Genomic DNA, 13398 nt, shown 5'->3' on the forward strand with positions numbered 1-13398 from the left:
ATAGGACATAATGACTTGACCTCCCCCCATTCATCTAACATGCAGTAAAAAGGGCATTAATGCACAAACCCCTTTGCATAGTCTATAATGCTAAACACCACACCCAGCATGTATACACAGGCAGTTGTGCCCAAACAACTCCACCATAGCTTGCAGCCACAGCAGAAGGTATCCCTGCAGTACCAAGCCAAATGTACCTTTGCCCTGGCAGTTCCCAAGATCTTATGGGGCTTTGAGAGCTACAGTAGCTGGCTGGGTTATGTGCATTTTCCTTCTGGTGCCCTGTAGGTAAGTGAGTAGGAGGGTGAGAGGGCAGCATGCAGGGAATGGTGGGCATGATGTGTGTAAGGTGTGCTACTACTGAGGTGGGAATTATGGGCCTAATTCAGGTTGAATCGCAAATCGCAATCCAATCAGAATTTTTGCGTTTGCCTGGTGGGCCCATGCGCAGGGCCCATCCTCCACATGCACCCAAATTTACTGTGGGTGTTCAACAGTAAACATGAATGCCTCTGCCTGATCGACAGGCAGAGGCATTCGCAGGGCAGCAATGCTCTGTTTCCAGAGATGGAGCATTGCAGGGCGGCTGCAGGGATATGAGAGTGGTGGCTCCTGAATGGGGGGCATGGTGTGGGCATGATCCAGGTGACTGTATGGCATCACACACAGTCGCTCTGATCAAATATATGGTGACTTGCCTCCTGCCATCACAGCCAGGCTGCGCCAGCAGGAGCCTTCCACAATATAAGTGATTACTCTAAAATTGTGGTCCAATCGCAATTTCAGAGCAATTGCAGTAGGTGGCCAGTGGTCTGCATGCTGGACAGCCTTGCCCTGCAATGGGCAGCCCCAAGCATGCAAGCAAAAGGATTGTAAATTCTGCTGTTTAGCAAAATTTACAATCCTTACTGAATAGAGTCCAATGTGTGTAAGGGGTGCTACTACTGTGGTGGGAACTTTGTGCATTGTAATTTGAATTAGGGGTAACATTGTGTACCCACACCACTTCCTTGTGAGACCACACCCCTTTTTTGTGGTGCTCAACTTTGGCGTTCATTGTTCCTTTCGACAGTGTGAGAGGTAGCGCACAAATATATTGTTTGCAGGTGTGCAACAAACACCCTAGCACCAGCCCTGCCTTATTGGAGAGAGTGTGTGAGGTGCTGCACCCTGCGCCTAGATATAGCATAAGGGACCCCCAATATATGGAAAGGCTTTGACGAGGCTTGTGGGCTTATTCATACATTTGCGCAAATATATGTTACCAAGATCTCTGAATTCAATTATTTTGCAGGATTTCAATCTGGTTACTAGTAACATTCAGGGTGCTGGGAAAAACAAAATATTTTTTTCTTGCTTAGAAATACCCCTGCCATGCAAGCACCTGAGTGATATCACTAAGCTAATTGACCATCTGCCACTATATATGTCTGTTGTGAGAGGCAGAAAGTATCCTGCATTAGGAGAAGGTGCAGGTCTTGATATACCATATGGAGCACTATGGGGTTGCTCCAAGGTAGGTAGCTCTTAGTTTAGATAAATATGTAAGTAAGGAACCATTATCATGTGGCTCTTTGCTGGTTAATCATAGACCCAGATTTTGGTAAAAGATGGAAGGATCTAGTGTGGCATACCATTACATTCTATTTATACTTATCACTTACAAATTTCTTTATTAACACTATTTCCTCAATATTTTAATTACATCTCATTATTTTTGTATCACTTTCTGTAAATAGCTTTGGCTTCCTAACACTAATTTATTAACACTATAGTTTTTTTAGTGGTGTGCTGCCCTGGGCTTTCTGGCTTATGCTGATTTTTGGGGTGCCACACTCTGTACCTAGATATAGCATTCGGGACCCCCAATAAATGGAGAGGCCTTGACAAGGCTTGGGGGATTATTTATACATTTGCACAAATATATGTAACCAAGATCTCTGAATTCTATTATTTTGTGGGACTTAAATCTGGATACCATTAACATTCAGGGTTCTGGGGAAAACAAAATGTTTTTTTTTTCTTGCTTAGAAATACCCCTGCCATGCAAGCACTTGAGTGATATCACTAAGCTAATTGAGCATCTGCCACTATATAGACCCCTTGTTAGTCAGGATACCTCAACAAGAATACAAAATATATATTAGAGGGTGTTTAATTAGATAGTATATTAATCCTTTCCACCCAGAAAATTTGCCCTTTGGGCTACCAGACACACTGGATGGAATTCTAATGTTTGAAAAGTCAGTTGGGTGTCGGTTTTTTCCTGTCTGTTAGATAGGAAAAAACAGACTCCCAACTGACTTTTCAAACATTTGAATCTCCCCCTCACAGTCTTAAAATTCGATGGACAACATAATTTCATCATATTAAAAGCAATACAATCATAAAAGGATGTACATCCACAAACAATTGATAATCAATAGGAATAATTATTCTTCTGATAGGAGGTTATAAGTACAGATGATGTTTAAGCAGCCCTGCACATTTCATCCCAAGGACTTCATCCGGGTTTTAGATCTGTGAGAGAAGAATCAGACTAATAGAACAATTGGCATTATATTAACACCCAATAGGCATATCATTTTATTAGTTGAATACATACTAATTGAAGAGTTCAAAATATGGCTCAATCTACAAAAGTATAAATACAAGAGGGTGTAATATAATTTATATTCATGAAAAAAGAAGAAAAAAAGAAAACAAAAAAAGAAGAAGAGCAGGTGGATGTTACTTTAGAGATCGTACATATCATTAGAAGTAAAATTCAAATCAAGTTGTAGGTAAAAAAACCTAAAAAGAAGGGTTGTATTATAAAACATCCCAAGAGTAAGGAATATATTCATAGCTGATTGGAGTTTCTATTTTTCTCATATTGTAAAACAAATTAGATAGATGGAAATGCTAATACTTTCTAAAAATTAATCAAGGCAAGGTTACATGCATTTCACAAATATTGGAAACATCATGTATATATTCATTAATGACTTCCCCTGATAACAAATGGGTGTAAAACTAAAACAGGTGTTGTCTCCACAATTAAATATGTGGATGTACCCTATTTAGATAATGCCATATTGAAGTGATAAACAGTGACATACAGATATTGATGATACCATTTGGAGATAAAGGGGTATAAAATGCTAAAGAAGTATTCTCTTCCAGAATAATTACTCAAGTCAAAATTAACAACATATAGCATGGAAAAGGGTAACCACACTATAATTTCAGCTAGCAAGCCTCTACATGTGCTTCCATCCAGAGATCCAACAGATATTGGGGCCAGGTAGGGCTCTCAATTTATACCCTAATAACTCCTACAATTTGAAGCTCACCCACCACTATGACAGAGAGAAAATCACATTTCTGGATTTGGTCCTTTCAGGAAAGGAATCAACCATTACCACATGTAATCACATTAAGAAGGTCGATACCAACAGTTACCTACAGTACATTTCAATAGTTGCCATGCTTTGAACTGGAAAACAAACATTCTATACTCGAAATGTAATCAGATTAAAAGGAACTGCAGCAATAAAGAAGATTACAATCAACAACTGAAGATTTACTCACAGAGGTTCAAAGAAAGAGATTAGTATGAACAAGTGGTGGAGACAGCCCTCCAAAAAGTGCAACAACCTACAAGTCTTAAGTAAACTAAACCACAGGAGAACAGTAAACAGACAATACCATTCATTGCTACCTTCAATTGTCAAGTAAAATGCATCAAAAGATTCTTAAGCAGACAGTGGAATATCCTTTTGATGGACCCAGTTTTGAAGGAAATTCTACCTCTACACCCACAAACAGTGTATAGGGTATCTAATAATCTGAAAGTGATTTTGGCACCAAGTCTGCTTAAGACTGACACCCCTAGACAGCTGAATACTTTTATAAGATGTATGGGATGTTATACTGTAAGTGTGCCAATTGTAATATCTGCAAGTATGTCAATCCAAACAAAAAAAATCTTCAATCACAACGATTCTCATGAATGCACCATTAAAGATTTTATAAACTGCAACTAAACTATGGTAGTCTATTTGCTTGAAATCCTGTGGTCTAAAATTATTAAAGCTCATACAGACTGGGCGATTTTGAGCTGAAAGCAGCTAACTTTAGGTGTTTTGAGCTGCTGTAGCTCCGAAACGTGCGTCTATCTATAATACAAGTGATGCTGCTTTATTCAACCAGTCTCCAGTGATTTTTGAGGAGTGTGTGCTGGGTTACACAGGCACGGGGACCCACTGTTTTCTAAGAGTAGGAGTGCTGGCTGCTATGGACTAATATATATATATATATATATATATATATATATATATATGTGAACAGAAATGATGGGGATATCAGTGACCAATGGTGTTGTTACAATACTGGTGTTGTTACAATACTAATAATCAAGAAAGAGAATATATTCAATTAAAAATTAATATGAGCAATTAATTTAGAACAAAGTATAAATAAAGCATAAAATTCAACAGACTGTAGGTGGAGCTATAATAAATCAAAAAAATCAGCCTATTAAGAGTGAGTTAAAAAAGTGGTATATGAAAAAGTTATATCATTTAGAATTTATGTTAATGGGTATACCACAAGTGGAGCTAAACCTCAATAATATATATATATATATATATATATATACATACATACACACACACACACACACACACACACACACACACACTGCTCAAAAAAATAAAGGGAACACTTAAACAACACATTCTAGATCTGAATGAATGAAATATTATCTTTAAATATTTTGTTATTTACATAGTTGAATGTGCTGACAACAAAATCACACAAAAATTATCAATGGAAATCAAATTTATTAACCCATGGAGGTTTGGATTTGGAGTCACACTCAAAATTAAAGTGGAAAAACACACTACAGGCTGATCCAACTTTGATGTAATGTCATTAAAACAAGTAAAAATGAGGCTCAGTGGTGTGTGTGGCCTCCACGTATCTGTATGACCCCCGTACAACACCTGGGCATGCTCCTGATCCATCTCCTGAGGGATCTCCTCCCAGACCTGGACTAAAGCATCCGCCAACACCTGGACAGTCTGTGGTGCAACGTGGCTTTGGTGGATGGAGCGAGACATGATGTCCCAGATGTGCTTAATTGGATTTAAGTCTGGGGAATGGGCGGGCCAGTCCATAGCATCAATACCTTCATCTTGCAGGAACTGCTGACACACTCCAGCCACATGAGGTCTAGCATTGTCTTGCATTAGGAGGAACCCAAGGCCAACCGCACCAGCATATGGTCTCACAAGGGGTCTGAGGATCTCGTCTCAGTACCTAATGGCAGTCAGGCTACCTCTGGGGAACACATGGAGGGCTGTGTGGCCCCCCAAATAAATGCCACCCCACACTATTACTGACCCACTGCCAAACCGGTCATGCTGGAGGATGTTGCAGGCAGCAGAACCTTCTCCTTGGCATCTCCAAACTCTGTCACATCTGTCACATGTGCTCAGTGAGAACCTGCTTTCATCTGTGAAGAGCACAGGGTGCCAGTGGTGAATTTGCCAATCTTGGTGTTCTCTGGCAAATGCCAAACCTCCTGCACGGAGTTGGGCTGTAAGCACAACCCCCACCTGTGGATGTCGGGCCCTCATACCACCCTCATGGAGTCTGTTTCTGATCATTTGAGTAGACACATGCACATTTGTGGCTTGCTGGAGGTCATTTAGCAGGGCTCTGGCAGTGCTCCTCCTGTTCCTCCTTGCACAAAGGTGGAGGTAGCGGTCCTGCTGCTGGGTTGTTGATCTCCTACAGCCTCCTCCACATCTCTTGATGTACTGGCCTGTCTCCTGGTAGCGCCTCCATGCTCTTAACACTATGGTGACAGACACAGCAAACCTTCTTGCCACAGCTCGCATTGATGTGCCATCCTGGATGAGCTGCACTACCTGAGCCACTTGTGTGGGTTGTAGACTCCGTCTCATGCTACCACTAGAGTGAAAGCACCACCAGCTTTCAAAAGTGACCAAAACATCAGCCAGAAAGCATAGGAGCTGAGAAGTGGTCTGTGGTCACCACCTGCAGAACAACTCCTTTATTGGGGGTGTCTTGCTAATTGCCTATAATTTCCACCTATTGTCTATTCCATTTGCACAACAGCATGTGAAATTGATTGTCAATCAGTGTTGCTTCCTAAGTGGACAGTTTGATTTCACAGAAGTGTGATTGACTTGGAGTTACATTGTGTTGTTTAAGTGTTCCCTTTATTTTTTTGAGGAGTGTATATACAAGCAAATGGTGGCGGCACTCTGCGGTCTGTGATAGTAAGAATCAGATGAATACCATGTCCTTAAAGTTCAATGTTTCGGTGTTGCCACCTTTATCAAGAACTCACAATGACATATAACAAAATCATACCTTATATACATAAACAGTCCCGCTCTTTTTCAAATCCCAAAATTCCCTGCTCCTGCACCACCATGGATGTGATGTACGATCGGCACTTCCTGAATTTGTCTCACGCGGTGCAGGGGCGGGGGATACAGCTCTGTGACACTACATCACCATGAAAACATAATGCCATGGTGTAAGGAATAAAACTGCAAAGGTCTACATATCGTGACCGATGCAGTATAAAACTAACTTGTGCAAAAAAAATGTGAAAACAAACAATAAAACAACAAATACATATACAAAGCAGCTTCAAATACCCCCGGCATATATGTGGAGATGCATCACTTAAGCGCATGTATACCATGTATCAATCTCCTAATCTAACTGTCAGGGGTGCAACTATGTTACTTCAATGCCCACTGCAGAATAATACCAATTACTCAATTAGGATATAACTAGATCACATTCTGTTAAATGTAGCATATACATACCGTTCCAACAAGACTCACTATATCTCACATAAACCACCATGGAGACATTGTTGCATGTTGATATAAACACTAACTGCAATCACCTACTGCATATAAGAGCTCCCTTTTTGATCATTCCAAAAAACAAGAAAAAATTAGATGGTTTTGTTTAAGCCATAAGGCGACAAAGTGTTTAAGGAATGTATCCAAAAGGTCTCCACTTGCAATAGTCTTTTCTCTCGATCCCCTCCACGTCTGTTGGCAGGGACATGATCAATAATTTTATATGACAAAGTTGTCAATGAGTGTCTGAGCTCTTTGTAGTGTCTCGCTACATGCTGGTCAATGTCTTTGCCCTCGAGAGCTTGGAGGATAGCTGAGCGATGCTGAGTCATGCGTTCTCGAAATGTACACACTGCTTTCCCGACATACATTAAACTGCGCGGACACTTAATATAGTATACCACAAACTTAGATGTGCATGTCAAGATGTGCTTGATGGGGATACATTTTCTGGATCTGGGGTGCATAATCAGGTCCCCTGTTTCTAGATATCTACAAGTAGTGCACCCGTTACATCTATAGCATCGGGGCTTCCTACTTAAAAAAATGTTGGTCTAACACTGGAGGGGATTTAGATACCTCATTATGCACCAACCATTTATGCAAATTCCTACCCCTCTTATAGCACATCATGACACGCGAGTTTGACAAAGATTCCAAAGATTGGTCTGTATTCAAGATCGGCCACAGTTTCTTTGTGGTGGAGCTAATGAAATTGCTGGAAAAGTTGAAGCTGGTCACAAAAGGCAATACTTTAGCATCACTCTGAATGTTTTCTTTAGTATTTTCGCGCCATTCCGACCGTGAACGAGTAAATACTTTTGCTTTTGCTGTTTCCAACTCCTTCAATGTATAGCCCCTTTTGTAAGAACTTGTGAGACATACTCTCAATTTCTTGTAATGCCACATCATCATCCTTGGTGATCCTACGTATCCTTAGGAATTGGGAAAAAGGTAAACCCTTTTTCAAGGGAGGAGGGTGATGCCTTTGAGCGTGCAAGATATTCACGTCTGTAGGTTTGTGGTATATTCTTGTATCAAACATGATACCATTCCAATTAATCCATACATCTAAAAAGTGAATGTCTGTATGGCTGCATTCATAAATAAACTTGATGTGTTAATGCATCTGATTTATCTCTGACATGGCTGTTTCAAGCTTTATACTAGTACCTGTCCATAATACAAGAATATTGTCTATATAACAATAGGAAAATGCCACCTGTGGCTGAAAATTCATATTTTGCATAAAGACCTCCTGCTCGACTTGAAATATATATATGTGACCCCATCACACATCCCTCTTTTGCACAAAAATTGATCAGTAAACAAAAAATAGTTATGAACGAGAGTTATTTCCAATAGATTAATGAAAAAATTGATGTCAGGGCCTTGGTAATTAGGATGATTATGCAAATAAGTGTTGACATTAGTGGTACCCTCCTGTTGCGGAATACTCATATACAATGAGACTACATCGATGGCACAAAGTAATAAGTGGTTATGTAAATTGCAGAGTCCATCCAATTTGTCCAATAGCATGTTGGTGTCTCTTAAAAAAGTGAATTCTGATGCAATTAATGTTTTCAGGAAGTGGTCTAGATATTTGCAGATATTACTGTACAAGGATAATCTAGCAGAAATGATTGGACGACCGGGTGGAGCTGTCTGAGATTTATGAAGTTTAGGCAGAGTATATATGACTGGGACCAAGGGTTTATCCCAGTTATATATACTCTGCCTAAACTTCAGAAATCTTATATACAGTAAATATTTCTCATTTCACTTCACCAACTTAGATTATTTTGTGCATATCTATCACATGAAATTCAGCTAAAAAAAATTAAATTACAGGTTGTAATGTAACAAAATAGGTAAAAAGCCAAGGGGGGTGAATATTTTAGCAAGGCACTGTATGTATATATATATATATATATATATATATATATACATACGATGTGTACAAAAGAAGCTGGCAGCGCCACAGATGTAGTATCAAAGGTGTAAACAACAGTATTAGGAACTCCCTATAAACTATTAGGGCGTCAGCTTATGAACCTCAAAAAACATGTAGGCACTGGTATATATGCCTAGAAATAAGAAAATGGTGCAGGGGGATGAGGTGTTTGCAAGCGACCAAAGGTGTCGAATTAATAGTGTAAAAACCAGGTGTTCTAAAAATATATAAAATTTAATTTCAGAAGACAACACACTAAAAAAGGGGGGGTATTTCGTAAAATATTAACAATTTTCAAAAATGCAGCCTAATCAATAAAATCTGGTATAAAAGAGCAGAGGTAAAGCTAAAAAAATTTAAACACATATACCAAAAATTATTAAAAGGTACATAAAAACATGAGAAATAGGTACAAAATCTACAGGATAAAAGGTAAAAAGGGGTAAAAATTGGGAGAGAGGTAGCTTAACTTCAATAGTAGAGGTATAATCAGAGTAGCATCCAACGCGTTTCGTCCCTCATGGACTTCATCAAGGGGTTGTGAGAGGCTAGAGACAGAACATATTTATACCTCATAGCTAGGGGAGGAGTTATCAGCATCACTTCCTGTTTGTTAATTGATAGATTGCTGTCATATAGTCAAAATACCTGTATACGCACATAAATGTGGGACTAATACAATAGGGAAGCCCACTGTTATGTTTATTCGCCAAAACGATGCCTGATAGAGCTAGAAAGACGTATATAACATAAAAAAACTAGTAAGTCCGTCAACTTCCGGTCCGGACTGTGTGGAACGTCATATCCGCCCCACTTCCGCCCCTCTTCCGGCAGCATTAGATCCGCTATGCGCATGCGCCGGCTGGGCACCGTGCGGTGGAGATCTCTAGTATACTGTCACTTTCGAGGGCGGCGGCCATCTTTTTGGTTATCCAAAAGGGGATAGAGTCCTGCTGCGGGTAGAATCCATGTGCTGCGGTCTATATAATTCAATGTTCTACCATGTATGATAGGCGGCACTCACAGGACATGTAGTGTGAATAGAAATGAGATCACCCCTTTCTTAAGCATTTCGGTTTCATTAACCGTCTTCAGAAGCAACAATGAAGCAAAAACATCATCTTACCTTTATACAATCATAAAAGACACCACCTGTGCATCATCAACGGAGCCTCGCGGACCTGTTTCCGGCAACGTCATCAACTGCCAACCACTCAGCCCCGTCGATGATGCATAATGGCTTGATGTGTGTAGTATGAAAAGAAACGAGATCACCCCGTTCTTAAGCTTAATGTTTCAGTTTTACTAACCATCTTCAGAAGCAACTATGAAGCAAAAATATCATCTTACCTTTATACAATCATAAAAGACACCACTTTTGCATCGTCCATGGAGCCCCGCAGACCTGTTTCCGGCAATGTCATCAACTGCGGAACACTCAGCCCCATCAATGGTGATGGGAACACATTAGCCGGTATGCACCATCGACGGGGCTGAGTGGTCCGCAGTTGATGATTTCTGTTGGGAACAGATCCACGGGGCTCCGCGGACGATGCACAGGTGGTGTCTTTAATGATTTTATAAAGGTAAAATTATATTTTTGCTTCATTGTTGCTTCTGAAGACAGTTAATAAAACTGAAACATTAAGTTTAAGAACGGGGTAATCTCATTTAATTTCAAACTACAAGTCCTGTGAGTGCCACCTATCAAACATGGTATATTGCTTATTTAGCTAAGGAAGGAACCGGGCATGCTGCATGTGTATGATTAACAGGGTGCAGAGTATCTTTTCTGTATATATATATATATATATATATATATACAGTATATATAGCTATAAACGGATATACACACACATATATATATATATATATATATACATATATATATATATATATATATATATTTATATATATATATGCAGTATACATTGTGTAGCTTCCAACAGATTGGGAAGTCGGCTGTGGGGAACAAGGAAGAACGATTGCTTTTCTCATCTATATGAATACTTTCACTGCAAAGCCCCCATAATATCCAATGGTGGCTTCATTAATGTGTAAGAAGAAATGAAAAGGTGGAAATATCAATCATTTCTTGCACTTTTCATGTAATTAAATGGAAAGAAAACAAAAAGTAGCTTTCTCTGCTAAAGTGCTAGAGAAAAAAAAATTTTTATTTGTTAAACAGTCCCCTGTCTACAATGGTCATTTAAACTTTACGTTTAAACATATTTTTATATGTATTATCATAACAAATAAAAAAAATAGTACATACAGATGCATCCTCATGCATCTTGCTTGCGATGTTTTGCGGGCTATGAGTCCCGGCATAGCATACTGAAGTGGGTGCCCACAAAACAAACCTTATGGAGGCACACAGCCACCGTGGGTTGTGGGAAATGATTTGCACGCTACCTGGAGATATGAATATCATGGCCGCTAGTTAATCTAATGCGGGCGCTACTGTGCAACATTTCATATTCATGGTGATGGAGTCAAGGCAAGCTGCAAAAAGCAGCAAAGATGTACAGTGACACATCTGTACCAGAACCACACAGTGTTAATAAGTATATTGCTCATACAGTAAAGTAACAGACAGAATATATAACATTAGCAATCAAACTACCAATATAAATTACAGGGCTAGATCCAACAATAATAAATTGCTCTATATAGGCGGCACCAAAGAAAATATATCTAAAATTCACTATATAGATAAATAACTGAAATGTAGAGAGAAATTTGCACATATGAAACAGAAACAATTTTAGTAAAATTTAGACTAAAATAAATAAAATAACAAAAGTGGTAAATATAAACATCAGACAAAAGGAAGCAGGAAGGGAAAGAGGGAATGAAGGTATACAGTGGGAGCATGCAATAGTGAGTATATACAGTAAACTCATAAGACAGTGTCTTAGAACAACATAACATGGTAAAGAGTTCTAAATCCATTGGCGTGTACTTTATTTCCTTTTAAACATCCAGATTCATAGAAACTCCAGATTTAGTTATGTGTTAACACTAACTGTATGTTGTGGTTATTCGTTGCAATGTCATTTTTTTGTTGATAATGAGAATAATGTTCATTGTATAAACTTACTTGGTTTTCATTTACTTTAAAATTGTGTTTTGTTACGTTAGTGTTAAAAAATAGATACATATCATGCAAAGCTTGAGCCATAGTGGAAACAGCAATGTATACTCGGTAGGGAAGAGGATCTTCAGGAAAATTGTAATAGGGACTAAGATTAACTCCAGTGCAATTTTTAAGGTTTATTTTACGCATTATTGAGAAAAGTGAATTCTTCAACTCATTTTTAGACATGCAGCGACGTTGAGTTATCCAGAGATCCTCCAGTAATGGGTCATTTGAATAATTTGGTTGATTGAATTTATCTAGAAATGATTCCACTTCAGGGATGTTATATACAGGAAGTGAAAACACAAAGCAGCAATTAACTGGAACACCCATATAACTGGGAACAGTAATCTCTCTTACAGCTGACCACGTAGCTGGAAGAATAAAAGTCTTATTGACAGTAAATTGAGCCATTCTATGGATAAGAAGTGTAATGGACACAGAATATGTGCCACACAATATTATAATCTCAGCAGTAGACTTCTGAATATTCACAATTAATGACATTATCCTAAAAATGTTTGTAAAAAATAATTTTAAGCTGAATTCAATACATATTCCATGTGTGGTTAACTGTCTGCTCAGTTGTTGGATCTCCCGCTCTCCACTCTCATCATCTGATGAAATTATCCCAACCCAGTTCCAGTTAAAGAGTCTCAATAACTTTACAATTGCCACAAATTGCATCTGGTCATTGTAACTTGTTCGAAAAAATTGTGGATAAATCCTTCTGTCACTCAGCGCAGGGCCTCTTGCTCCATAACTGATCTAAAATGAACGTTAACTTATAATTAGTTGACAAAATAAGCACTTAAAAAAAGTAGTTTTATTTCCTCAAACATGTTTGAAAATCTTATATTGTTTATTTATACTAATGAGGACTTTTCCACCATTACTCTGTTTTACATGATTTGTGGAAAATTGTAGAAATACATTTCAATGTCAAACAAAAAATTTAATTTAGGAGAAATTGGTCATTTATAAACAAGGCCGGTATGAAGCAATATGAAGAAAAAAGCTGCACATTTCTGCTACAATTTTGAAAGTTTCTCATAGAAACATAATGTGATGGCAGATAAGAACTACTTGGTCCATCTAGTCTGTTAGTTGGATCAGAATTGATATTATTAAATCATTTATCAAAGTAAGAGAACATTGTGATTTTCTGTGTCCTGTGTAAAAATGTATAAATGTGATATGTTTTATAATTATATGGTTTATCAGCCTATAAATGCACTTATCCATGCTCAGTGCATTTGCATGGAGCATTATTGGTCTAATTCTGATTGACAAGTCTGCATCTTTATGCTGATGTTGATGCTGATTTTGTGACTTGTTAAGTTTTCACTTGCAGCACTTTAAACTTTACTGTACTGGGTACAAACAATACACAAACACAGAGG

At 38.5% G+C, this 13398-nt stretch overlaps 1 protein-coding gene across 1 annotated transcript in view; it reads right to left on the reverse strand.

Moving 5' to 3' along the window:
* Nucleotides 1–13398, reverse strand: part of LOC135051170 (vomeronasal type-2 receptor 26-like) — a 161870-nt gene that overhangs the window by 83939 nt on the left and 64533 nt on the right. The window contains exon 3 of the mRNA XM_063957297.1: nucleotides 11957–12763. Within this exon, the coding sequence (XP_063813367.1) occupies nucleotides 11957–12763 (807 nt within the window). The remainder of the gene's footprint in view (nucleotides 1–11956; nucleotides 12764–13398) is intronic.

The sequence above is a fragment of the Pseudophryne corroboree genome, chromosome 1, assembly GCF_028390025.1.
Source record: "Pseudophryne corroboree isolate aPseCor3 chromosome 1, aPseCor3.hap2, whole genome shotgun sequence".
NCBI classification, from domain to species: domain Eukaryota; kingdom Metazoa; phylum Chordata; class Amphibia; order Anura; family Myobatrachidae; genus Pseudophryne; species Pseudophryne corroboree.